Source organism: Oncorhynchus mykiss, chromosome 4 (assembly GCF_013265735.2).
Source record: "Oncorhynchus mykiss isolate Arlee chromosome 4, USDA_OmykA_1.1, whole genome shotgun sequence".
Classification (NCBI taxonomy): domain Eukaryota; kingdom Metazoa; phylum Chordata; class Actinopteri; order Salmoniformes; family Salmonidae; genus Oncorhynchus; species Oncorhynchus mykiss.
In genome coordinates, this window is record NC_048568.1 from 8417501 (window position 1) to 8445288 (window position 27788).

Below are 27788 nucleotides of genomic sequence, written 5' to 3' on the forward strand. Positions count from 1 at the left end.
ATTATAGGGATTGGGCTGCCACTGGGTAATGGGCATCGTGCCAATGCAGGCTGGTCTTTAGATCATGCCAGGGTTTTACTCTTACTAAGTTATCTTGCATATTTGCATTATCTTTTTGTGTGTGGGTAGCTAACTTTAAAAGCAAGCCTTTCTGTGAGTGTTAGTCAGGCCTTGTCACAAATGATTGTGACTGAACAATACCATTAAACTGTTTCTATGCATCCTAGACTACAGATAACCTAACAGTTAAGAGCATTGGGCCAGTAACTGAAAGGTCGCTGGTTCGAATCCCCGAGCCGGCAAGGTGGAAACACCTGCCGTTCTGCCCTTGAGCAAGGCAGTTAACCCCCAACAACAGCTGCTCCCCCGGGTGCCGATGACGTTGACGTCTATTTAAAGCAGCCCCCCCCGCACCTTTCCGATTCTGAGGGGTTAGGTTAAGTGCTGAAGACCCATTTCGGTTGAATGCAGTTAGTGTGACTGACTAGGTATCCCCTTTCCCTACATTCAATTAGGCCTGTCCGTCGTTTCTAGTTTTGCAAAGGAAACTAGTCCTTCAGTCCCAAGATTGAGGAGACCTAGTGAAAGTAAACTAAAAATAGAAGGTATTCTGTGGTCTCGAGAGCCCTGTAGTGAAAGCCTTCCAGGCTCAGCACCGTACAGTACCGAGTAGTCCACGAACACACACTGCTGCTCCCCAACAGGTTTTGCCTTTTAAAAATATTGGGAGCAGGAATTGTGCAAAAAGCATAGGGAACCAGCACTGTTCATGCACCATTTGAGAACTTCAAATATGGAGAAAGAGAGTAATTTAAACGGAGAGATAGGGAGATGGCGAGAGAGGACTAATGTTCTGTCCTCTGCTGTCTGTCTGTGGCAGTGATCGATTTTCCTTATTTATTTGTTCAAGGAGGCGGTGAACACGTCCATGTCTAGGCAATTTCCTGTGAAAGGCCAGGCTGCTGTGGCTCGTGACTAGAGTGACTCTCTTCACTGAACCTGAAGCTACCACTGGTTGTTGGGCTTGTTTAGGTGTATTTACCCAGCATTTTATAGGTAGGGCCATACACCAGACCTGGGTTTAAATACTATTTCAATTATTTCAGTTTCACATTCATTTCAAAGTAAGTTTTCAGATATTATGTATTTGAAAATACAAGTAGTTGAATATTGGAATGTTTTTGGACATATTCATACACAGACACGTGTATTTTCAAATACAAATATGCAATTGAACCCTATCAGTCCCGAGACCCCAGCAAAAATTGCCTTTTCATTTATCTGCGTGTCCATCCCTTATATTTAGCCTCACAATTAAGTGTTTTTTCCATTTTCTTTTCAGCACAACCAGCGCTACATGTAGAACACAAAACAATTTGACATAAATAGTTGCATTCATGAGTTTTATTGACAAATGTAACAAAATAATATATATATATATATATATAGATATATATATATATATATATATATATAGATAGATAGATAGATAGATAGATATATAGATATATATATATATATAGATAGATATATATAGATAGATATATAGATATATAGATATATATATATATAGATATATATATATATAGATAGATATATATATATAGATATATATATATATATAGATATATATATATATATATAGATATATATATAGATATATATATAGATATATATATAGATATATAGATATATATAGATATATAGATGCTAGAATATGCGTATAATTGACAGATTAGGATAGAAAACACTCAAAAGTTTCCAAAACTGTCAACATTTTATCTGAGTTAAACAGAACTGATATTGCAGGCTAAAACCTGAGGAAAATCCAATCAGGAAGTGCCCCTGTTTTTTGAAACCTCTCTGTTGTCATGCATTCCTATTGCCCATTTAAAGAGATATCAACCAGATTCCCTTTTCTATGGCTTCCCTAAGGTGTCAACAGGCTTTTATTTTGAAGAATGAGCGCGAACGACCACATTGCGTAAGTGGTGGTGGGGGCTCTCAGAGTGAGTTGTGCACAAAAGAGAAAGGCGGCCATTGTTACTCCCGGTCCTAGTGAAAAGCCAACTGTCCCGGTTGATATATTATCGAATAGATATTTGAAAAACACCCTGAGGATTGATTATAAAAAACGTTTGACATTTTTCTGTGGACATTATGGATATAATTTGGAATTTTTGTCTGCGTTGTCGTGACCACTCTTTCCGGTGGATTCCTGGGCATAACGCACCGAACTAACGGAGGTATTTGGATATAAAAAATATCTTTATGGAACAAAAGGAACATTTGTTGTCTAACTGGGAGTCTTGTGAGTGAAAACATCCGAAGATCATCAAAGGTAAACAATTAATTTGATTGCTTTTCTGATTTTCGTGACCAAGTTACCTGATGCTAAGTGTAGTTATTGTTTTGTCGAGCGATCGATGAACTTACACAAACGTTTGTATTGCTTTCGCTGTAAAGCATCATTTCAAAATCTGAGACGACAGGTGGATTAATGTCTCAAGACTGATGTCTTGAGATGTTGCTTCTATATATCCACTAAATTTTCCTTCCTCATGAAGCTGTCTATTTTGTGAACCAGTCCCTCCTACAGCAAAGCACCTCCACAACATGATGCTGCCACCCCCGTGCTTCACGGTTGGGGTGGTGTTCTCCGGCTTGCAAGCCTCCCCTTTTTCCCTCAATATAATGGTCATTATGGCCAAGCAGTTCTATTTTTGTATCATCAGACCAGAGGACATTTCTCCAGAAAGTACGATCTTTGTCCACATGTGCAGTTGCAAACCGTAGTCTGGCTTTTTTTATGGCGGTTTTGGAGCAGTGGCTTCTTCCTTGCTGAGCGGCCTTTCAGGTTATGTCAATATAGGACTTGTTTTACTGTGGATATAGATACTTTTGTACCCGTTTTCTCCAGCATCTTGACAAGGTCCTTTGCTGCTGTTCTGGGATTGATTTGCACTTTTCGCACCAAAGTACGTTCATCTTTAGGAGACAGAACGCATCTCCTTCCTGAGCGGTATGATGGCTGCGTGGTCCCATGGTGTTTATACTAGCGTACTGTTTTTGTACAGATGAACGTGGTACCTTCAGGCATTTGAAAATTGCTCCCAAGGATGAACCAGACTTGGGTAGGTCTACAATTTCTTTCTGAGGACTTGGCTGATTTCTTCAGATTTTTCCAATGATGTCAAGCAAAGAGGCACTGAGTTTGAAGGTAGGCCTTGAAATACATCCACAGGTACACCTCCAATTGACTCAAATTATGTCAATTAGCCTATGAGAAGCTTATAAAGCCATGACATAATTTTCTGGAATTTTCCAAGCTGTTTAATGGCACAGTTATCTTAGTGTATGTAAACCCACTGGAATTGTAAGTGAATTATAAGTGAAATAATCTGTCTGTATGTAAACAGTTGTTGGAAAAATTACTTGTCATGCACAAAGTAGATGTCCTAACTGACCTGCCAAAACTATAGTTTGTTAACAATACATTTGTGGAGTGGTTAAAATGAGTTTTAATTACTCCAACCTAAGTTTATGTAAACTTCTGACTTCAACTGTAGATGACCTAGAGCCAGTGGGTTTGGCAACGAATATGAAATGAGGGCCAGCCAACGAGAGCATACAGGTCGCAGTGGTGGGTAGTATATGGGGCTTTGGTGACAAAACGGTTGGCACTGTGATAGACTACATCCAATTTGCTGAGTAGAGTGTTGGAGTCATTTTGTAAATGACATCACCGAAGTCAAAATCGGTAGGATAGTCAGGAGGGTATGTTTAGCAGCATAAGTGAATGAGGCTTTGTTGTGAAATAGGAAGCCAATTCTAGATTGGAGATGCTTAATGTGAGTCTGGAAGTTGAGTTTACAGTCTAACCAGAACCTAGGTATTTTGTAATTTTCCACATATTCTAAGTCAGGACCGTCCAGAGTAGTGATGCTACATGGGCTGGCGGGTGCAGGCAGCGGTCGGTTGAAGAGCATGCATTTAGTTTTATTTGTATTTAAGAGCAGTTGGAGGCCACGGAAGGAGTGTTGTATGGCATTGAAGCTCGTCTGGAGGTTTGTTAACACAGTGTCCAAAGAAGGGCAAGAAGTATACAAGAATGGTGTCGTCTTCGTAGAGGTGGATCAGAGAATCACCAGCAGCAAGAGCGACATCATTGATATATACAGAGAAAGGAGTCGGCCCGAGAATTGAACCCTCTGGCACCCCCATAGAGACTGCCAGAGGTCCGGACAACCTGCCTTACAACAGGCCTACAAGTCCTCATTCCAGCCTCTCTCAGCCTATTGCGGACAGTCTGAGCACTGATGGAGGGATTGTGCGTTCCTGGTGTAACTCAGGCAGTTGTTGTTGCCATCCTGTACCTGGCTCGCAGGTGTGATGTTTGGAGGTACCGATCCTGTGCAGGTGTTACATGTGGTCTGCCACTACGATCAGCTGTCCGTCCTGTCTCCCTGTAGTGCTGTTTTAGGCGTCTCGCAGTACAGACATTGCAATTTATTGCCCTGTTCACATCTGCAGTCCTCATGTCTCCTTGCAGCATGCCTAAGGCACGTTCACGCAGATGAGCAGGGACCCTGGGCATCTTTCTTTTGGTGTTTTTCCAGAGTCCATAGAAAGGCCTCTTTAGTGTCCTAAGTTTTCATAACTGTGACCTTAATTGCCTACCGTCTGTAAGCTGTTAGTGTCTTAATAACCGTTCCACAGGTGCATGTTCATACATTTTTTATGGTTCATTGAACAAGCATGGGAAACAGTGTTTAAACCCTTTACAATGAAGATTTGTGAAGTTATTTGGATTATTACGAATTATCTTTGAAAGACAGGGTCCTGAAAAAGGGACGTTTCTTTTTTTGCTGAGTTTATTAGTTTATGCATCGTAATGTCTGTAAACAATTTGTCTTTTCTTAGGAAGTGTCTAAAATAAATGGTGTTAGCCGCTAATGCTAATCATTAGTTATCTGGCTAAATCAATTGAGGCCAGAGAAAAAAATAGGTAAAAAAATAAGGAAAATTGCACAGCATCACGTCAGCTAGGCAAGAATGAAGGCTACCCGACACTGACTTTTAAGTTGAACGCCATGTTTTTTCTCAAATCCATAGGACATAAAACAATATAGAGATAAGATAGATATCTATTTTGAGAAATTACATGTAGTATTTTCATATTTTAGCATACACTTTTCATAATGCGAAATTCCTGCAGTCAGCACATGACCACTCGCACAGAGGCATTGATTGCTCTGGCTACTAAAAGCAAACACTATTTACACAATAAACATACAATTCAAATATGCTATTTTGTCGTCTATGGATGAATGGGCGGTATACCAAATAGAAACTGATTATGGGGCATGTGACTTCAATGAACTGAATGATGAAGAGGGGGATTTTACATTTGATTGATCTAAATGGAGGGTGAAGAGGATGATTGAATTTAGAACAATAGTGTAACGATAAAGAGAAGTGGGCAGGCGCTCTAATTAATTTATTATGAAAGCCAGGAAATGGTAGCCTATATAATCTCCCCTCAGAGAGTCAAATCAGACACTGAGAACAACATACATTGTGTGTAGTTCACAATAGCAAGCCGAACCAAACTAATGGACACACTGACCGCATTGCAAATGCTGCAGAATTTAGATGGATTGGAGTCAGATGGAGGATCGGATATTGAGCTTGAAATCGATTCTTCTTTATCTGATTCCTACGTTGACTTCGAGCATCCGCCTGTGATGCCTGAGCCTCGTCGCAGTTAAACCAGAACTGAGCCAACTGAGACCTGCTCTCCCGCTTCCCCAAGCACCACAGCTCCCACTCGGGAAAAATAAGACACAATGTCAAGTCGGCAGGTGTACACAAAACAAGGCCCATGAAAACTGCAGTGCAACCAATTTGTTTGTGGGGCAAAACCCTGAACCTGTGCTGTGGACCCAAAACATAAAAAGAAGCCAGATTTGATTCATGCGTAAAGGCACAGGTATAAGGGCACAATATAGTGTCCAATACAATCAACAAATGTTTTTTTTTTTTTTTTATCTTGTCATTAATATATTTATTTATGCAAATAATCCTTTACAATAGTTTATTAACTATTTATCAAGGGTTGGTGATTATGTTTGCGCACCTTGCAGGTTGACATGCAAAAGTGGACTCCGGCAACGTTCTCAGCAGGTACTTATATACTGAAAGGCCATCAAGACGATTCGATACGTATCGAAGTCCGATACGATACAGAAACTAGACGTTTTAGTTTGAAACGATTCAGTTTGATTCGGGGAACGAATCCATGTGATGATCTCATCACCCACTAATTAATTTGTCATTTTTGCAGATGAAAAGTGTTCGAGCTAGTAATTTATCAATATTTATTTTAAAAAATTTGCTATGACATAGCCAATGAATTTATAACACAACTTTGGATTTCACCCATCTCCTCATAATCAAATGGTTTAGACCTGTGATCACCAACCTTTTCTGAGCCGAGATCACTTTCTGAACCAAAAGACAGGCTGAGATCTAACGCTCAGATTTTTTTTAAACATGATGCTTAAAAAAAATGTAAACCTATGCAACAATAACATATTAAAAACAGTTCTGTAGCAATGAGGTTTGTGCTGTAGGCTATAGGCTCAATACAATATCACGGCATATAAGTAAGTTATTCTTGAGTTGCCCTGCCAATGTTGTTATTTTCTGACCATTGTAAAATTATATATGATCACCCTGGTAATATAGAATGTGTTTTATTACTTGTGAGGCATAATTGAAATCATTTGCGTCTATTTTATTTTATACTTTTCTTTTTACTGGACTGCATCTGATGCAGCCCAGCATCGCCAAGCGCTACATTGACCATCGGATGCTTCTGATCAGTCTCGGAGGAGGGAGGGAGAGATGAGTCATGTCACACTTCAGTATTACTGTTGTTACTCGTATGATCACAGAGCGTGAAATACTCCTCGATATTAGAAACGCGCTGCTAATAACAACGCAAGTCTATCGATAGCGTGAGTGGCTAGCGAGATGGTGTTTTATGGCTTATAAAGTGTTGACAGTGCTGAATAAAATCTTAAACATGAACTCATAAAAACAGCAGCTCTTTGCTGTATTTGTTGACAGTCACTAGTCGTGTTTTTTTTTTTTTTTTTACACAGTAGACGACTATCAATTTCGCTGTGGGCTAGTGAAAGCTGCAGACACAGTGATCTGAGCTATTTGATTGGCCAGCCGTAGGCCTATAGGTACACTTGCTTTTCTCTCCGGGCCTGCATGATAGCTGGAGTTTGTACCTTCAGACTCATTATATGGTTCAGAATGAACACTTAAACTGCCCAGCGTACAGGGCAGCTGAATCAAGTGCACCTACCCCAAACTGTGCAAAACTTTTTACAGAAGTGTTTGGTGATCGACTAGGAAACCCTTGCATATCGGTGAATCCTTACATCCCTATTGCTTGAATATACCACAACCCTCGGGCCTTATTGCTTAATTAGACTTTAGTTTGACTGTAACAGCTAGCCAAACTGCATTAGACATGAAATATCTTAGGAAAGACCATTCTGGTTCTTCTTTCATTATGTATTGTATGAGTGGAAACCTAATGGATAAACAGTCTAATACCTCAAACACCTGTATAATCTTTGAATTTCATGTAGCTCACCAAATCTAAGGTCTGCTTGCCATAGAGAGTGGGTGAAAGTTTTCCCTTTGGCAAAGTGCTTTCGTGTCCCTTTTTGCAGTTTTAGTGTATTCATTATATGTCTTCTTGTTCACAGATCTGCACCAACATTTTGCGGACTCTTCCGCCTAGTGACAACCCCGATTTTGACCCAGAGGAGGACGAGCCCACTCTAGAAGCCTCATGGCCACACATACAGGTAAAACCATGTCACTTTAATTTGACCTCTTCTTAGCTTTTCTTTATGTATGTTTTATACCTTGTTAGTATGAGCTTTATGTACAATTCATGTACCTTTTCATAGATTTGTATTTTATTTACTTTTTCCAGCTTGTCTATGAGTTCCTTCTACGATTCTTGGAGAACCCAGACTTTCAGCCCAGCATCGCCAAGCGCTACATTGATCAGAAGTTCGTGCTGCAGGTAAGCATCGCATCTGATGTCACACTGACCTGATAATGACCCTTATTCTCTCAGATTTCATGCCGTCATCGTCAGTCACTGAAATGGCCACATGACATCACCATCAGTAGGGGTGTATTCAATAGAAAGCAAATTTCCGAAAACATTCAACTTGAGCAATAAGAAACTGTTGTTTTTGTTGCATAATGTGTTCTGTTGAAAAACTTTTGCTGTGTTTGCTATGGTGTATAGGGATGTTCCAAATAGACCATTTAAAAAATAAGTTTCAACTGCCATTTTATTATCGGTTTTCAGTTAAAGCGATAAGAAACATTCATAGAATTCAACGTGAATTCAGAGCGTTAAGCATTGCACCTGTACTACAATTACTGTACCTCAATTTCACCTTGGAAAGTTTGCATTTAATTCTCATTTAACTTCTCAAAGTATTACCATACAGGACTTTGCTGCTGTCACTTGCCTTTCTCTGCCATTTTCCAACTGTTAACGACGACGAAGTAGGGGTGGAGAAATCGACTCCTAAGAATCGTCTCCTAAGATTCAGTATTTTGGGAACAACTTCCGAGAAAACAAAATACTTGCATCTTTCATAGCAAGCTAGCGAGGGACTGAGAGAGAGGGGAGGGGCACAGTAAAGGCATATCGGCCACCAGGCAGACAGTCAGAACCGTGTACTAGGCCTGTCTTATCAGCAATCAAAAGCTGGAAATGCTGTATCTCGCAATTTCTTGGGATGCTATGTCTCACAACTTCAATAAAGCAGGGCCTATTATCAATGAATATGCTAGGATATTGAGATAAGTTGAGCCTTGCGCTTCATCGCTCTTAGTTGTTTTGGAAATTGACCCACTATGCTGTTTCTTTCTGCATCTATGCCCAATATATTTTTGGTTAGGGATTTTTCTTAACATTAAGGATCCCAATTTTGCTTAATAGTGTGCACTAACGAATACACTCCTGGTCTGTCAGTGTTGCTCAAAGCTATTGTATTGATTCACCAAATATTGTAGAGACTCATTTCCTGTTGTTTACTGTGTTAGTTCTATGTGGAACTAAAGTCTACACACAGACCCAAAAAGACAGGCCTGGCAGCATTACAAGCCTCAGACTGACTGTTAAACATCTACTCTTCGGATTTGGATAATCATTTGAGAAATTAATCTGTTTTGTAAGCGGCCATGTTGATTTAGTTTAAACGAAAACGGCACCAACTTCCTTTCCTGTTTTTTGTTCGAGAGCATCAAGTTCAGAGTATGAAAGACCAAAATGTTTTGATTATATCTCCTGGCAGTTATCAAAACCAGTTATTTTAACATGACATCTTCTGAACGTCAGTTGATGGAGGCATGTGGTGTCCCTTTGGAGGACGTCATCTTACAACAACTTCTACATTTCTTCAGTGTCAGTCTCAGCATTTAGCCTAGTTTGTCATGGTTTTGTCTGCCATGATGACAGACAGTCCTCGTATGCTTCGGCTTGGTATTCCAGGATCTATTCCGTCATATTAATTTGGCACCAAATGGTAGAAAACAGACAAACTGGGAGATACGACCTGAACTGTCAATAACAAACGCAGGTGTTCACATTTTGTAATTAAACGTTTTGCTACAATGTGCCCTAATGAATACAACCCAGTCTCACCCTTGCAGGAGAAACCTACCGGGGCTGTGCCGTGCGTATTTATCGAGCGTCCTGCTTTCCCCAGGGCAAGGGAGCGAACAGGGACTAATACTACGGCCTGGAATGTTGGCTGAGCTGCAGCATCCGAGGTGCTCAGGCTAAATTTCCATGATGCGAGTGGTGTCGTGGGGAGCTTTGAATAGCTCCCTGTTTATATTGCAGGAAGAGAAAAGGGGACTGTGGTCAGAGAGAGGCTCGGGAAGAGGAGCAGAGGGAGGGCAGAACAAGCCCAGTTTTTTTTGTAGTGTCAGTGCTTTCCCCTGTCTCTCTGTAAGCTTGTTAGAGACAGATCTTGACATGGGAGAGGGACTGTATGATATCGATATGCTCACAGTGGAACTGATGGTTAGAATGTGTTTAATTTCATCTTGGTGAGCAGTAAGTATTTATTTTAGAAATGTTTGTCTGGGGAACATGCATCCCTCTGCGAATGATTAGCTCATTGATTGTCTTCAAAAGAGAGTGTGTGTGTGTGCGCGCACGTGTGTACTACAGTATGTGAGTGCATGCAGAGGGGAAGAAAGTACAGCCCTGTCATTACCGTAGTTACGGAGGTGGACAAAAAACTCTACCAAAACATCAACATGAAAGCCTTGAATGTGTCATATTTTCCCAAATATTCATTTTGACTAAATTAAAGCATCAATTGGCTTGAAGTATTTCCAGGCGTTTCAAAAATAATTCACACCCTTTTACATTAAAAATGTATTAAATTGATATGTTGGTCACTGGCCAACACACAAGGCCCTATAATGTCAAAGTGGAATGATGTTTTTTGAAATTTGTACAAATTCATTTAAAAGGAAAATCTGAAATGTTTTCTGCCAATAAGTATTCAATCCCTTATGGCAAGTAAATTAGTTCAGGAATAAAAATGTGCTCAACAAGTCACATAATAGGTTGCATGGACTACAGATCCTTGCGACATGGGGCTGTGCATTATCATGCTGAAACATAAGGTGATGGCGGCAGATGAATGGCACGACAATGGGCCTCCAAGATCTCGTCACGGTATCTCTGTGCATTCAAATGCCATCAATAAAATGCAATTGTGTTCATTGTCCGTAGCTTATGCCTGACCATACCATAACCCCATCGCCACCATGGGAGACTGTTCACAACGTTGACATCAGCAAACTGCTCACTCACACGACACTATACATGTGGTCTGCAGTTGTGAAGCCCGTTGGACGTACTGCCAAATCCTCTAAAACGTTGGAGGCAGCTTATGGTAGAGAAATTAACATTCAATTCTCTGGCAACAGCTCTGGAGGACATTCCTGCAGTCAGCATGCCAATTACACGCTCCCTCAAAACTTGAGACATCTGTGGCATTGTGTTGTGTGACAAAACTACACATTTTAGTGGCCTTTTATTGTCCCCCAGTACAAGGTGATCATGCTGTTTAATCATTTTCTTGATATGCCACACCTGTCAGGTGGATGGATTATCTTGGCAAAGGAGAAATGCTTTTTAAATGTAAAACCAAAATGTAAAACAAAATTTGAAAGAAATAAGCTTTTTGTGCAAATGGACAATTTCTGGGATCTTTTATTTCAGCTCATGAAACATGGGACCAACACTTTACACGTTGCTTTTATATTTTGTTCAGTGTAAAGGGCATGCAATGATCTAAACCTAATCCAGCTAGAGACTAAGTCTACACGGCCCAACCCTAAAGATCCTTCAAAGTCCACTCTGATTTGGTCTTATTTCAACGAATATACCAGAGAAATATGTTTCTACTGGTGTCTTCGCCCAAGACATTAGTGACCATTGCCCAGTTGTTTGTGTTACAAATGTGAGAATACAAAAATCTAAGCCTCGTGTCATCAAAGAGGAACTTTAAAACCTTCAGTGAACAAGCTTTTTTATTTTAGTGACCTTTGATTGTATTTCAGCTATCCCTGAACCTGATTTAGCTTTGAGCCTTTTTGCAGATGAACTTCAATACTATTGTAGATATTCATGCTCCCTTAAAAAAAATTAAAGGTTGAAGGTAGATTGAATGCCTGGTTTTACTCTGGAATTTTCAGTCATTCATAAAAGAGATGATGCTTGGATCAAGACCAGGAACACAGGCTTTGGCCCAGACTGGCAAGCTTTTAAGCAACTGAGGAATCATTGTGAAAGACGAATCAGAAAGGCTAAATCTGATATTATTTAACCGCTCATTCGGATTGGGATCGTGGCTAAATTCTGAGAAACTTTCAAGTCCCTGTATGGTTCTACTTCCTCCTCTCTGCCACAACAAATTAATTCAGACACTGGCCTCATTATGGGAAAAAATGCCAGAATTTATGTATTTAATCTAGGCCTGACCCCATTTAGTCGACTGGTCGATTGTTTGGTCAATAGGCTGTTGCTCGACTGAGATTTCTTTAGTCGAGCAGTAGCAAAAGAAAAAACACTATCATTGTGTACAAGACACCTGTCTGATTTGCTCCTGTCTTAGTGGACTAATCCATTGTGGAGACCGTGGGGATGGCACAGTGCATCACTCTAAGACATGTGCTACTGAAATTGTATATGGTTATTTACATAAGAACAATGGTGCAAAACTAAAAAAATATATATAATTTTATAACAAATGTGGTTTCTCCCATTTGCTGTTCCTAAACATCAGTGCGCTGTTGAATTGGCACCTTTTCCTAGTTGCTATGTGCTTAACATAGAACAATGTGGCGGGACAGCAGTTGAGTTAAGAGACGAGAAAACAGCCCTTACCTTAATTGTCTAAGAAAAGTGAGGAGAGAGGAAACGACAACTTAATTTGGTCTATAATCAACAGCCTAACTGTTAAATGTGTCTAGCTTTATAAATCATCCATAGACGGTGCATTCGGAAAGTATTCAGACCTCTTGACTTATTATTATTACGTTATAGCCTTATTCTAAAATGGGTTAAATTGTCCCGTCCCCCCCCCATCAATCTACACACAAGACCCCATAATGAAAAGGAAAAACAGTTTTTTATACATTTTTGCAAATGTATTAAAAATAAAAAACTGATCACATTTCCATAAGTGTTCAGACCTTTTACTCAGTACTTTGTTGAAGCACCTTTGGCAGAGATTACAGCCTAGAGTATTCTTGGGAATGACGCTACAAGTTTGGCACACCTGTATTTGGGGAGTTTCTCCCATTCTCCTTTGCAGATCCTCTCAAGCTTTGTCAGGTTGGATCGGGAATGTCGCTGTACAGCTATTTTCAGGTCTCTGCAGAGATGTTCAATCCGGGCCACTCAAGGACATTCAGAGACTCGTCCCGAAGCCACTCCTGCGTTGTCTTTGCTGTGTGCTTAGGGTCATTGTCCTATAGGAAGGTGAACATTTGCCCCAGTCTGAGATCCTGAGTGCTCTGGAGCCGGTTTTCATCAAGGATCTCTCTGTACTTTGCTCTGTTCATCTTTCCCTCAATCCTGCCTGGTATCCCAGTCCCTGCCGCTGAAAAACATCCCCATAGCATGATGCTGCCATCATGCTTCACCTTAGGGATGGAGCCTGCTTCCTCCAGACGTGATGCTTGGCATCCAAGCCAAAGAGTTCTTTGTTTCATCAGACCAGAGAATCTTGTTTCTCATGGTCAGAGTCCTTTAAGTGCCTTTTGCCAAACTCCAAGTGGACTGTCATGTGCCTTTTACTGAGGAGTGTCTTCCGTCTGGCCACTCTACCATAAAGGCCTGATTGGTGGAGTGCTGCAGAGAAGGTTGTCCTTCCGGAAGATTCTCCTGTCTCCACATAGAAACTCTCTATCTCGGAGCACTACTGACAATTCCTTTGACCCCATGTCTTGGTTTTTGCTCTGACATATGCTATCAACTCTGGGACCTTCTATAAACAGGTGTATGCCTTTCCAAATCATGTCCAATCAATTGAATTTACCACAGGTGGACTCCAATCAAGTTGTAGAAACATCTCAAGGATGATCAATGGAAACAGGATGCACCTGAGCTCAATTTCAAGTTTCATAGCAAAGGGCCTGAATGCTTATTTAAATAAGGTCTTTCTTTTTTATATATAAATTTGCAAACTTCTACAAATCAGTTTTTGCTTTGTAATTACAGGGTATTGTGTGTAGATTGAGGGAGGAAAAAATATTTTATATATTTTAGAATAAGGCTGTAACAACAAAATGTGGAAAAAGTCAAGGGGTCTGAATACTTTCCGAATACACTTAAAGGGGAACTGCACCTGCTGATTTGGCTTTGTTTCTTGGCTTGCTCCTGAAGAAATGTTGGCGGCCATGACATAAGCCAAACGTGAGTTGGCTTAGTGGTGTGGTATAATGTGGGTGTTTCTTGGGTGTGTCCTTAACACCTCCAAGACACCCATCTGTCAGAACCTTGCCCGCGGGCTGTTTCCCCCCACTCAATCACAACAAACAAACCTCCTGCGGGTTGAGTTCAATAACAACAGGCCCATGTATGGTGAGATGCCGGAGGAAGCTTTGAATAGGTCAGTAGCCTACAGAGTAGTATGAGAAGAATGCCATTGCTGAATTTATGTTGATATAAAAAAATAAGTGTTTTGATAACTTTCAAATGTAGTAGCAAGTCCATGTAGAACAAACAACCCTTTACATAATACCATAGAAGCAGTGTTCTGTTGATATAATGTGCACCTTTCAAGTTTCTTTGTCATTGTAATACAGATACTGTGCCAATCAGCATTTTTGTCTGGTGGTAATGGGGCTGCCTTGGCAAACATGTCAGTGGTCATACCTTCCTGTGTAGTGTCCCCTATACAACAAGAGTTCCATGATCCTGGTGCAGAATACACAGCGTTTCTCCCTCCCCATATTGACTGATACCATTCAATTCAATAATGCATGGCAATGCAAGTAAAAGTTGTCTAGTAAAATGTTAATACCGAGTGCTAAGTCTCTCTCCATTCACAGACATCAGTATCAAGCCCATCTGTCAGTCTGAATTTAATCAGATCATCTTGCAAACCTCCACGTGCTGGCTCCATACATGTTGCTGTGAACACATAAACACGTAGTCACTGTTTTTTTTTTTTTTTTTTTACCAATGGCAGTGACCCACAAAGAGGTACTATGTTGAAGTTTGAACAGGTCAGATAAAACCTACCCAATGATGGTCTCCCCATCAAACGACTGAGGCTGCCGTCTGGCAAAAGCATCTCCAGTCCATCTGTAGAAATAAGCAGAGGTCATCAGTGGCACATGGAATGAAACGGGTGTTGCTATTAGTGAACATTTGTGCTGTACTGTATTAGTAATCACCTTATAGTGGGATGTGTTGAGTGACACGTCTCTCTGCATCTCATGCATGTGTAAACGCATACACACAGTCACTGTTCTATTACCAATGGCAGTAAGGGATAGGTGATATCTGACACACAAACATATACTATGTTGAATTTTGAACAGGTCAGACTAAACCTACCTAATTCTGTTCTCCCCAACAATCATTGTTGGTTAGCAGGCAAGAGGTGAGGTCTTTACCAGAGCCCCATTGATGGGAATTATCTTTGGAGGTCGCTAAACCATTTCAATCACATTGCTGGACATGCTATGATACCCGCCTTTGCTCTTTCTGGTAGGTCTCTGCATCCATTCATCACCAGGGGATCAGTCGGGCACACAAATGTGCACGTTGTCAAACAGAAAAAGTCAACAATTGTCATCATCCCTCAATTATCAACATAGCTCGAGAAATAACGTAATCTCATTTGGAAGCTAATTCTATGCTTTACGGATGTAGACTGACTGGCTTCAGATTGGATTAGATTCAGGCTGGTGACGCTGTTACATTATGCAACCTACTGTGACATGTTTTGTTATGTCCCTGGGTCGGTCTGAGTCTGTTGCTGCATGTTGGTTGCTGTTGTAGTCAGACATTAGTTAGCTAGTACCACCATAGATGCATCCCATATTTATTCGTGTCTCTCAGAGGCTGTGGCGGTTTCGTCTGAATTGCACTAACTTAGTGGCATGGAAATACGATTACATTGCTAAAGTAGGCAAATGATTAGTAGGAAACAACTTTGCCGTATTATGTCGTCAAATTTACTTTAGAGAGATGGCAATGTTGTCATTACTGTTACTAGCAATGCTCATGTTAACTGGCTAAAGTTATACTGCACCTAAAGTCAATCTGGCGACATCACTATCATGACGAAGCATTTTACTGCTCATTAACGTTATTTGCCAGATTTTGAAGTTATGGTGTTTCCAAGCCATCTGAGTTGTATTGAGGTAGGCTAAGGTTAGGTAGCTAGCTTGCTAGCTAACAAGTGCATAACCAGCAGTCTATGATTTACCTACTGGTACACTCACTCACCACCACCACTGGGGACCAACGAACTCCAACCACCTATTCCGCAGGACAGGATCCTTTGGCAGGGCATGCCGACCACGATCCTTTGAAGGTGTTGGAGGCGACGTAACATAATGTAACAGAAACAAGGGAGCCCCATTCAATGAAGGGACGCAAAGTGGGTGGACGGGTGATATGCACTTGGAGCTTGACAAAAGGGAGCATGATTTGTTGACATAGTTGTAATCCAAACCCAACCTTCATTTTGCTCATGATGCACAGAGGTTTAAAAATGTTTTTTAGATGAGACCGATTGTATGACTTAAATGATCCTACTTACACTTTGAAGTTCTTTTTGACACTAGAATACGTGTTTGACTAGATGCCACACAGGCCGTTTTCAAAGGGATTAGTTGTTTTTTAGAGGCAGTCGCTCTTTAAAGGCTTCTGCTGTGGTAGGATCAGAATGCCCATGTCTTCACTCTCAGCGCTGTGCTTGTCAGGGCAGGGGGACTGGGAGAGCGAGCCTGATGGGACAAACAACATGGCAGGGGAATCACTCGGGACATTCTGTTCTTACCGACTGGCTGGCTGATTTGCTGACTGACTGGTGTTAGTGAGGAGTTATTCTCAGCTGCCCCGGCCGTATCCTGAACCTGAACAGGCCCTTTGCTGTTGAACAAGTCATTTAGTCACTTCAAAAGATGCATCGCTGTGCTAGAACTGAACTGAAATCTATTATGAGTCATGCATTCAAAGTAGGCCTACATTAGCATTTTCTTTCTCTGTTCCCTTTCTCACTTTTTACACTTACTCTATTTTTACACTGTTTCGGGTTTGGGTGTGTGCTCACACAAGCAATTTTGTACCTTTAGTTATTGTTAACCAGTATTGCATTTGCTCCCTGTATATAACATAGGTTAGGATACGGACTGTAGAAAGAGGCTGTTTGTGTGAGTCTAATCCCTATCATTAGATGTATGCTGTGAACCTCTTAGGGTGGCCCTATGTGTTGGCAAAACACTAAACACTTACGGCCTCCATACTGTTCTCTGTTCTCCCCCTCCTAATGCACGGTTAGCCTGTCCAGGCAGATATTTCTCTGTGAGAGCCCACTGAGTGGTCTTATTTTGTTGTGTCCCAAATGGCACCCTATTCCCTACTACTTTTGACCTCGGCCCATAGGGTTCTAAATAGGGTATAGGGTGCTATTTGGGACACAAGCGGTGCATCTGATTGAGCCGTTCCCATGCAGCGAGGTTATTATTTAACTGTACCGTCACATCAAGTGCAGGCAGCGAAAGGATAGAGAGCTGCAGGCAGGCCAGGCGGGCAGTTTTCACCTTGGAGCACAGACTGAGGCTCAGCCGGGGCAGAGAGGAAGGATGCACTAGAGGTCACGACCTCCCCGTGGATACACCCCGCTTGTTTATGTCGCCGCTCCAGACCCACTTCCTCCTTCCCTCCCTCTCTCGGCCTTCTCAATAAATGTACTGCACACAGCTACAGTGTAGACTGTACATGCATTATAGCACACCCATAATAAGTATTTCTACACCTCTCTCAAATGCATGCATGTGCATAGTGTGTACGCACAGCACACACACAGCCCGGGGGTGCGATAACTTTTCGACACCTTTCTGTAAGCTTCTCTCAGAGAGTGCTGCTGCACATAAACAGACCTGATGAGGACCAGTCATTTTGTTTATGCAGCATTCTCCTTCAAACCCGGTCTCGGTGGGTGTCGGGGCTTGACACAAAAACATAGATCTGTTGTTCTGCTTCCCGATCGATATCATGAGGTGTTAAATTGAGCTCAACACTGCTTTCTATGAATTTTAGCAGAACTTAGCTCTTTGTTTTGCCTCTTTTATCTGCAGTTGCAGGTAGTCATAGATCTGCAGAGAAAATAACTATACTTTGAGTGTAGGTTTTAGGGGGGGGGGAAACCTCGTCATTTCAGTTGAACCATCAGTAACTACACTTTTTCAGAGAGAATTGACCTTGCTGGAGGTTGGTTGGAACACAGGCCGTAATGTCAGAGTGACTTTGTGCACTGATTGACTCATTTCAAAGCAGCCGTACTGTGTTTGAACACGTCGCCAAAGGCAATTAAGAGAAACCGCTGTGCTAGCTTGGTGCCTTGACATTGTCAGAGGCAGAGGACATGGGAGGCGGCATTTAAGACAACTGGGTCGTGTTCTGTAATGGAGAAAATGTATTGAAACAGTGTGCACTACTGAACACGACATTGGATAGGATCGTTCTGTACTGTCTTGTTTTCTTTTGTGCTAAGACGTGTTGACTTGGCACATTAGCACCAATCGTGTAATACAGTAGTCTCTATTCCACTCTACTCTCAGAATGTTTTATAGTTCAACTTCATACTGTGAAACGTGTAGATTGACAATGACTAACTCACAGTAAAGTGTCCCTCTGGGCGCTTTGTGTAAGAGACATGGGGCTCTTCTTGGGTGACCTTGTAGGACAGAACATATATTCGGATGAACACCATCCGCTCAGCTCCTAATGCTGCTGTAACATAACAGACATAGCAAAGGTCAAGTTCAGGACAAACTGCATTAGCCGCTGGGTGAAATCCCACTGGTCTGGTCTTGATTATCAATGATGGTGATTGAATATTGACCCTGGCCTCCTGCATGGCTTAATCATAGCCTGGCATCCCAATAATACTAAGCAGCAGCATCCTTTCATATGGCCTATTTCCTTGTGCTCGCTGATTTAAACAGACTTGATGGAGTCCTGTCGAATCAGTGCAGGGTTACAGTAAGTACATTGCAAAGGAAACCATGAATAGTATTGGGATGAAGCCTCGTAGTATCTTTGTGTCTGCAACAAGGGAGTGTGCTGCGTTTGGTGTCAGGCTGGGGGAGGAAGGCAGGACTGTAATTGTGGCACTTCTCTGCTGGAATGGCGACCCTGTCATTGTGGTGCTGGCAACCCCATAGCAAGACGAAGCCCACATTTTAGGACCCTCCCGAGATCAGAGCTAGCTAGTCTATTCCTCTGAGCTCAGTGGCATATTTCTAAACGGCTTCGCTCCTTTAAAGAGTAACGTTATAGTACTAATGACTCATCATACTGAAGGATGGAAATAGCCTTTTTCTATGCCAAGGGTTTGTATCTATATACAATATGGTGTCTACATGTGCATGTTATAAAAGTGGTCGATGGCTGCAATAAGATATGATTTGATTATGTCCACTCTTTGCTTAAATGACTACTAGCAGGCATATAGTGGATTATATGTGTTGCATTTGATGATAGTTTCAACTAAAGCTTACAACCTCTGTCTTTAAATGATGTTTATTTTATTTTTATACCACCCTCTGTAGGTGTGACTTGGACCTTTGTAAGTTTAGGCTTCTATTTGTTTCTGTTGACAATTTTGGTAACAGAGGACCTTTGCACAGCATCTATAAAATAAAATCTAAGCTAAACACCACTGTCACCATGGAGAGAGACAGAGCCGTCAGAAACAAAACTTTATATTCTAGCTTTGGGAATGACACTGGGAAGGTAGTCTATAAGTTGATGTCCTCTTTTTCTGTCCCTCTCTCTCTCTCTGTCTCCTCTTTGTCCATGGCAGCTCCTGGAACTGTTTGACAGTGAGGACCCCCGGGAGAGGGACTTCCTGAAGACTGTCCTGCATCGGATCTACGGGAAGTTCCTGGGGTTGCGGGCTTTCATCAGGAAGCAGATCAACAACATCTTCTTGCGGTGAGTGAATAGTGAAGTGCCCCTCGTTCACCGGAACAAACAGCAGGGCATCCTTCAAAGACCCACACAGGGATCCTTAAAACTGGGTTCAAATCCCCCGCAGCTCAGCCCATAAAAAGTCCATGGCCGTATTCATTAGGGCCTACGGTAGCAAAACGTTTCACAACGGAATAGAAATGAGCATTTCTCATTGGAAGAGTTCAGGTAGTCCCGCCGTGTTTCAGTCCATTTTCCTCCGCTTGTTGCCTAATGAATACGACCCTTGTGTTTTTCTCCAGTTGGCTCCTTTTACAATGCCACCACTGACCACCACCTCCTTTCAAACTGCAACCACCCGTATGTCTCTGAAAGCCCACACCTGTCAGTTAGTTTCCCCTCTTCTTTCTGTCAATGCCCTGGCTGAGAAGGGGAACTGTGCTGCTGTGAGTGTTTCCTTGGCAGGCTTTCCCAGCCATGCTCTTTCAGACAGAAACAGCAGCAGCGGCTTGGGGACAACTGATAGATGGGAAATTATCAAGACTATCTCTGTCAGACCCCACAGCACATCTTTTGTCAGTGCAGAGGAAATGTCCTTTGGTCATAGGGTCAAAAGTCAAATGGGATTCTCATAATGGATAGTTTCAGACTTTCGAGATGCAGTGCTATGATGACAGTAGAGTCATTATTTTGGATTGCAATGATGTTGAGCCTTTCTCAATCCTTCGGGCTCCACTCCTAACCCCAAACATAATGTCTCATCTCAAGTCACGACCACTAGCAAAACTGTACCTCCATTCACATTACTCAAGTATAGTAAAATAATTAAATAATCAAGAGACACAGAAGCACAGCAGAGATTCCTGTTGCTGTGGTTACAGAGAAACGCTTTACTCCTTGTTGATTGAGGGAGGAGCCCGCTCAACGTTGACCATCTGCCACCAGGATTAAAAATGACACCGGAGGGCATTCAAGTGCTCCATTAGAGCCTCCATGCCCACTGCACAGTCTGACTGGCAGGGCTGTACCAACGGCTTCCAGACATCCCAAAATGGGTCACTCAAAAATAAAAATCATTGTTTGGGGGTGGGGGGGAGCTCTGTTTGGGCTGTTGGGTCTACTGCTCTGCTTTCTGCAAATGAGGTAGGGGGGGTTAGTTGAGTTAGGAGCACTACAGTGGCTGAGCACATTTCACAGCTTTTACCCGTTGTGATTCGACTCAGTGAGCATCAAAGTCAGCAGAGGGAGCCATTTTAGCCTTCCTAATGCACTGTCTCTCTCTCTCTGCTCCATTGTGTCCCATCAGAACCATACGCTCCTGTAGTCTCTGTGTAGTCATTTGAAGTTTGATTGTGGTTTGTGTTGTCTGATTCTGGTAGGTTCATCTACGAAACCGATCACTTCAATGGAGTGGCCGAGCTCCTGGAGATACTGGGGAGGTGAGTCCAGAGGTTTTTGTGGTGTGATTTCAAGCATGCATCGACAAAATCAATATGCATGTTATCACATGTTATCAAGCATCTTTGACTCTAGCTGCATGTTGCACAAAACTGCAGTAGCACAGCAAGCACATGACATTATATTAGGTGGAACTAGGACATGAAAACTTGTACACTCATGCCATAATATCTCCATTTTACCTGATTTACTCATATCGCTACACTAGAGGTTCCCTTGAGTGCTTCTACAGGCTGCTCTGCTGTTAACATCTTAACACCACAGAATTCTGTGAATCTCAGTTGCACTGCGGACCTCTGTCCTTTTCAACTATTTGAGTTAAGGTCATCTGGGGGCGCTTCCTGTTAAAAGAAAAATGAAGCTTTGTTATTTTGTTCCACAGTGAAATGTCTCCCTGGTTCTACCTATGAATACTCATCTCTCTCTGCCTCTCAGACCACCCACCTTGTGTGTGTGTACAGTCTCTCATGCATGCGTGTTTGCTTCTCAAGGCGATGATTGGAGTGTTGTATTTGTATATCTGCAGCATCATCAATGGCTTTGCACTGCCGTTGAAGGCGGAACACAAGCAGTTCCTGATGAAGGTGCTCATCCCCATGCACACCGGCAAAGGACTGGCCCTGTTCCACGCACAGGTAACCAAACACCTTATACAAGATCAATAAATAACCCATTTTAAGAAATTGCTTTAACTACTCTCTCTCAGTAGACAACCGCTCTTCTGTTTTTAGCACCTATCTAAATCTGAGAAATGTAACTGGCATTATGTGGGTTTAAAACGAATTATAGGTCAAATGTTATACAATATTATGACATAGTAATTAGCTTAGCTAGCCGTTTGTTCTGTCAGGTCAGTCTTTTTGAACAGTAGATGATGTAGAAGCCTGTGTATTCATAACTCATGAGCTAAAATGAACTGTGCTCTGAAAAAAGCCTTGGATAACAGTGCCTTCTAGAGGCCGTATTATACACTTGAAAGCTCTGATAGGGTTGTATGCACTGAGTGTACAAAACATTCCATAACATAGACTGCCCAGGGGAAAGCTATGATCCCTTATTGATGTCAATTGTTAAATCCACTTCAATCAGTGTAGATTAAGGGGAGGAGACTGGTTAAAGAATGATTTTTAAGCCTTGAGACATGTATGTGTGCTATTCAGAGGGTGAATGGGCTTTTGAACAGGGTATGGTAAAAGATACCAGGATCACCGGTTTGAGTGTGTCAAGAACTGCATTGCTGCTGGATTTTATACGCTCAACAGTTTCCCGTGTGTATCAAAAATGTTCAACCACCCAAAGGACATCCAGCAAACTTAACATAACTGTGGGAAACATTGGAGTCAACATGAGCCAGCATCCCTGTGGACTGCTTGACACCTTGTAGAGTCCATACCCTGACGAATTGAGGCTGTTCTGAGGGGAAAAGGCTCGATATTAGGAAGGTGTTCCTAATGTTTTATACACTCGGTGTATAGTACACACCTCATTGGAATGTTTCTGTTAACATTAAATACGTAAACTCACTTGCCTGTTCTTTGTCCTTTCAGCTGGCCTACTGTGTTGTCCAGTTCCTGGAGAAGGACCCCACCCTCACTGAGCCGGTACTCTAACTAACTAACTAACTAACATTCCTTACAATCTACTATGGAGACACAAGGTTCCCATAAGAAAAAGTAATATATGGCTCTCTCTCTATATATATATATATATATATATATAATATATATGTGTGTGTGTGTGTGTGTGTGTGTATATATATATATATATGTATATATATGTGTGTGTGTGTATATATATATATATATATATATATATATATATATATATACACACACACACACACACACACACACACACAAACGTTTGGGATCACTTAGAAATGTCCTTGTTTTTGAAAGAAAAGCACACTTTTTTGTCCATTAAAATAACATCAAATTGATCAGAAATACAGTGCAGACATTGTTAATGTTGTAAATGACTATTTTAGCTGGAAACTGATGATTTTTAATGGAATATCTACATAGGCGTACAGAGGCCCATTATTAGCAACCATCACCCCTGTGTTCCAATGGCACGTTGTGTTAGCTAATCCAAGTTTATAATTTTAAAAGGCTAATTGATCGTTAGAAAACCCTTTATGTTAACACAGCTGAAAAGTGTAGTTTTGATTAAAGAAGCAATAAAACTGTCCTTCTTTAGACTAGTTGAATATCTGGAGCATCAGCAATTGTGGGTTTGATTACATGCTCAAAATGGCCAGAAACAAATACCTTTCTTCTGAAACTCGTCAGTATATTCTTGTTCTGAGAAATTAAGGCTATTCCATGCGAGAAATTGCCAAGAAACTGAAGATCTCGTACAACGCTGTGTACTAGTCCCTTCACAGAACAGCGCATGTGGGAGGCCCCGGTGCACAACTGAGCAAGAGGACAAGTACATTAGTGGCTAGTTTGAGAAACAGACGCCTCACAAGTCCTCAACTGGCAGCTTCATTAAATAGTACCCACAGAACACCAGTCTCAACGTCAACATTGAAGATGCTGGCCTTTCAAACAGTCCATTTGGGTGAGTTTTTTTTCTCACCTGAGTAGCCTCTTTCACTGCCAAAAATCTAATTAAACCATCTAGTGTTAAGCGAAATAACAGCACAATGTCAAATGCAGGTAGCCAAGTAAAATAATTAGCATCCAATCATGTTAACCGTTACTCTTTCGTGGGAATTCCATTAACTGTCCATATGTAGCCAAACGTAGCTGCTGCTAATGTATCTGTACTGATGGCTCAAAAGCCATGACAGGGAGACATAGTGGAGTGGTAACGCGCATGCAAGCAGTTGCTTCGGACGCCACTTGGGTACACTGCAGCATCCACCGAGAGGCTCTTGCTGCCAAGGGAATGCCTGACAGCTTGAAAGATGTTTTGGACACTACAGTGAAAATGCTTAACTTTGTTAAAGCAAGACCACTGAACTCTCGTGTATTTTCTGCACTGTGCAATGATATGTGCAGTGACCATGTAATGCTTTTACAACATACAGAAGTGCGCTGGTTATCAAGAGGCAAAGTATTGACACGTTTTTTTAAATTGAAAGATAAGCTTAAAGTTTTATTTACTGACCATAATTGTCGCTTGTCTGACTGCTTACATGATGACGAGTTTCTCACATGACTGGTCTATCTGGGTGATGTTTTTTCTTGCCTGAATTAATTGAATATAGGATTACAGGGACTCTCCGCAACTAAACTCAGCAAAAAAAGAAACGTCCTCTCATTGTCAACTGCGTTTATTTTCAGCAAACTTAACGTGTAAATATTTGTATGAACATAAGATTCAACAACTGAGACATAAACTGAACAAGTTCCACAGACATGTGACCAACATAAATTTAATAATGTGTCCCTGAACAAAGGGGGGTCAAAATCAAAAGTAACAGTCTGCATTAAGTACTGCAGTGCATCTCCTCCTCGTGGACTGCACCAGATTTGCTCGTTCTTGCTGTGAGATGTTACCCCACTCTTCCATCAAGGCACCTGCAAGTTCCGGGACATTTCTGGGGGGAATGGCCCTAGCCCTCACCCTCAAATCTAACAGGTCCCAGATGTGCTCAATGGGATTGAGATCCGGGCTCTTCGCTGGCCATGGCAGAACACTGACAGAACGAGCAGTATTGCTGGTGGCATTGTCATGCTGGAGGGTCATGTCAGGATGAGCCTGCGTGAAGGGTACCACATGAGAGAGGATGATGTCTTCCCTGTAACGCACAGCGTTAAGATTGCCTGTAATGACAACAAGCTCAGTCCGATGATGCTGTGACACACCGCCCCAGACCATGACGGACCCTCCACCTCCAAATGGATCCCACTCCAAAGTACAGGCCTCGGTGTAACGCTCATTCCTTCGACGATAAATGCGAATCCGACCATCACCCCTGGTGAGACAAAACCGCGACTCGTCAGTGAAGAGCCCTTTTTGCCCGTCCTGTCTGGTCCTGCGGCGGTGGGTTTGTGCCCATAGGCAACGTTGTTGCCGGTGATGTCTGGTCAGGACCTGTCTTAAAACAGGCTTACAAGCCCTCAGTCAGCCTCTCTCAGCATATTGCAGACAGTCTGAGCACTGATGGAGGGATTGTGCGTTCCTGGTGTAACTAGGGCAGTTGTTGCCATCCTGTACCTGTCCCGCAGGTGTGATGTTCGGATGTACCGATCCTGTACAGGTGTTGTTACACGTGGTCTGCCACTATGAGGATGATCAGTCCTGTCTCCCTGTAGCGATGTCTTAGGCGTCTCATAGTACGAACATTGCAATTTATTGCCCTGGCCACATCTGCAGTCCTCATGCCTCCTTGCAGCATGCCTAAGACACGTTCACGCAGATGAGCAGGGACCCTGGGCATCTTTCTTTTGGTGTTTTTCCAGAGTCCATAGACAGGCCTCTTTAGTGTCCTATGTTTTCATAACTGTTACCTTAATTGCCTACCGTCTGTAAGCTGTTTTTATGGTTCATTGAACAAGGGACATGGGAAACAGTGTTTAACCTGTTGTGTAGGGGGCAGTATTTTGATGTTTGGATGAAAAACGTATCCAAATGAAACTGCCTATTTCTCAGGCCCAGAATCTAGAATATGTATATCATTGTCAGATTAGGATAGAAAACACTCTAAAGTTTCCAAAACTGTCAAAATATTGTCTGTGAGTATAACATAACTGATATTGCAGGCGAAAACCTGAGGAAAATCCAACCCAGACGTGCTGTTTTTCCTGAAATACTCTCTGTTTCATAGCCTGCCTTCGCTCCATTTAAAGGGATATCAACCAGATTCCTTTTCCTGAAATACTCTCTGTTTCATAGCCTGCCTTCGCTCCATTTAAAGGGATATCAACCAGATTCCTTTTCCTATGTCTTCCCCATGGTGTGAACAGTCTTTAGACATAGTTTCAGGCTTTTATTTTGAAAAATGAGCGAGAAAGATCACATCGCGTCATTGGATGGCTGGGTGCCAGCAGCGTTTTGCATGCGCAACAGCTTGGAGCAGACATTTTCTCTCTCCTATTGAAGAAGCTACAGTCCCGTTTGAAATATTATCGATTATGTATTGTAAAAACAACCTGAGGATTGATTCTAAAAAACTTTTGACATGTTTCTACGAACTTTACGGATACTCATTTGGGCTTTTCGTTTGCCCGGTCTTGCCTGCTCGAGCCTGTGGATTTCTGAACAAAACACGCCAGGTTTTTGGAGGTATTTTGGATATAAAAATAATCTTTATGGAACAAAGAGAACATTTATTGTGTAACTGGGAGTCTCGTGAGTGCAAACATCCGAAAATCATCAAAGGTAAGCGATTCATTTTATTGCTTTTCTGACTTTCGTGACCAATCTACTTGGCTGCTAGCTATTTGTAATATTTTGTCTACTGAGAGAGATGTCCTGACATAAACACTTGGTATGCTTTCACCGAAAAGCTTTTTTGAAATCTGACACGCCAGGTGGATTAACAACAAGCTAAACTGTGTTTTGCTATATTGACTAATGATTTCATGAAGATTAAATATTTTTAGTAATTTAATTTGAATTTGGTGCTCTGCAATTCAGCGGATGTTGACGAAAATGATCCCGGTAACGGGATGGGTGCATCAAGAAGTTAAACCCTTTACAATGAAGATCTGTGAAGTTATTTGGATTATTGTGTATTATCTTTGAAAGACAGGGTCCTGAAAAAGGGACGTTTCTTTTTTTGCGAAATTGAGGCTATGATTAAGAAGTTGGAGCTCTTCTCTGTCTGCAATAACAAGGACAACACACGGGTCTTTCCATCATTGTATGATTTTTTTTGTGTACAAGAAAACTCAAGTTTACGGACAATGTGAAATGTGATATAGCGAAGCACTTGAGTGAGTTGGGTGTGCGGTTACGTTATCCCTTTCATGTCATGCCTCCAGTCCACTTACCGATATCTAAACAAGAGAGCCTCATCGAAAGTGCAACAAGCGGTTCTGTGAAAATAGTAATTTAATCAGAAGCCACTGCCAGATTTCTGAATTGGGATGCGATCAGAGTATTCTGCCTTGGCAAATCGCGCTGTTAAGACACCGATGCCCTTTGCAACCACTTACCTAATATGAGAGTGGATTCTTGGCCCTCACGAGCATGAAAACTAAATACAGGCACAGACTGTGTGTGGAAAATGATTTAAGACCGACTCTCTCCAATACAACTCAACATTTCAGAATTATGTGCGTCCTTTCAAGCACACCCTTCTTGTTAACCTGTGGTGAGTTATTCACAATTTTTTTTATGTAAGATGGTTAAATAAAGAGCAACATTATTGATTATTATTATATTATTATTTGTGCCCGGTCCGATAAGAGCTCTTTTTCACTTCTCACAAGCCGGGTTGTGACAAAAACTCACACTCCGGAGGTGGCTCCAGCGACCTGTTCGGTGGCTACAAGGAAGAAGCAGCTGCGTCGAGACAGGCCCACAAGATGGCATCCAACCATTTCGCCCCACCAGAGCCCCAGGGTGTCATCAGGCA

At 41.8% G+C, this 27788-nt stretch overlaps 1 protein-coding gene across 1 annotated transcript in view; it reads left to right on the plus strand.

Annotated features, from left to right (window-relative positions):
- Window positions 1-27788, plus strand: part of LOC110522027 (serine/threonine-protein phosphatase 2A 56 kDa regulatory subunit alpha isoform) — a 126059-nt gene that overhangs the window by 87044 nt on the left and 11227 nt on the right. The window contains exons 3-8 of the mRNA XM_021600089.2: window positions 7791-7892; window positions 8024-8116; window positions 19689-19819; window positions 21175-21234; window positions 21780-21888; window positions 22801-22854. Of these exons, the coding sequence (XP_021455764.1) occupies window positions 7791-7892; window positions 8024-8116; window positions 19689-19819; window positions 21175-21234; window positions 21780-21888; window positions 22801-22854 (549 nt within the window). The remainder of the gene's footprint in view (window positions 1-7790; window positions 7893-8023; window positions 8117-19688; window positions 19820-21174; window positions 21235-21779; window positions 21889-22800; window positions 22855-27788) is intronic.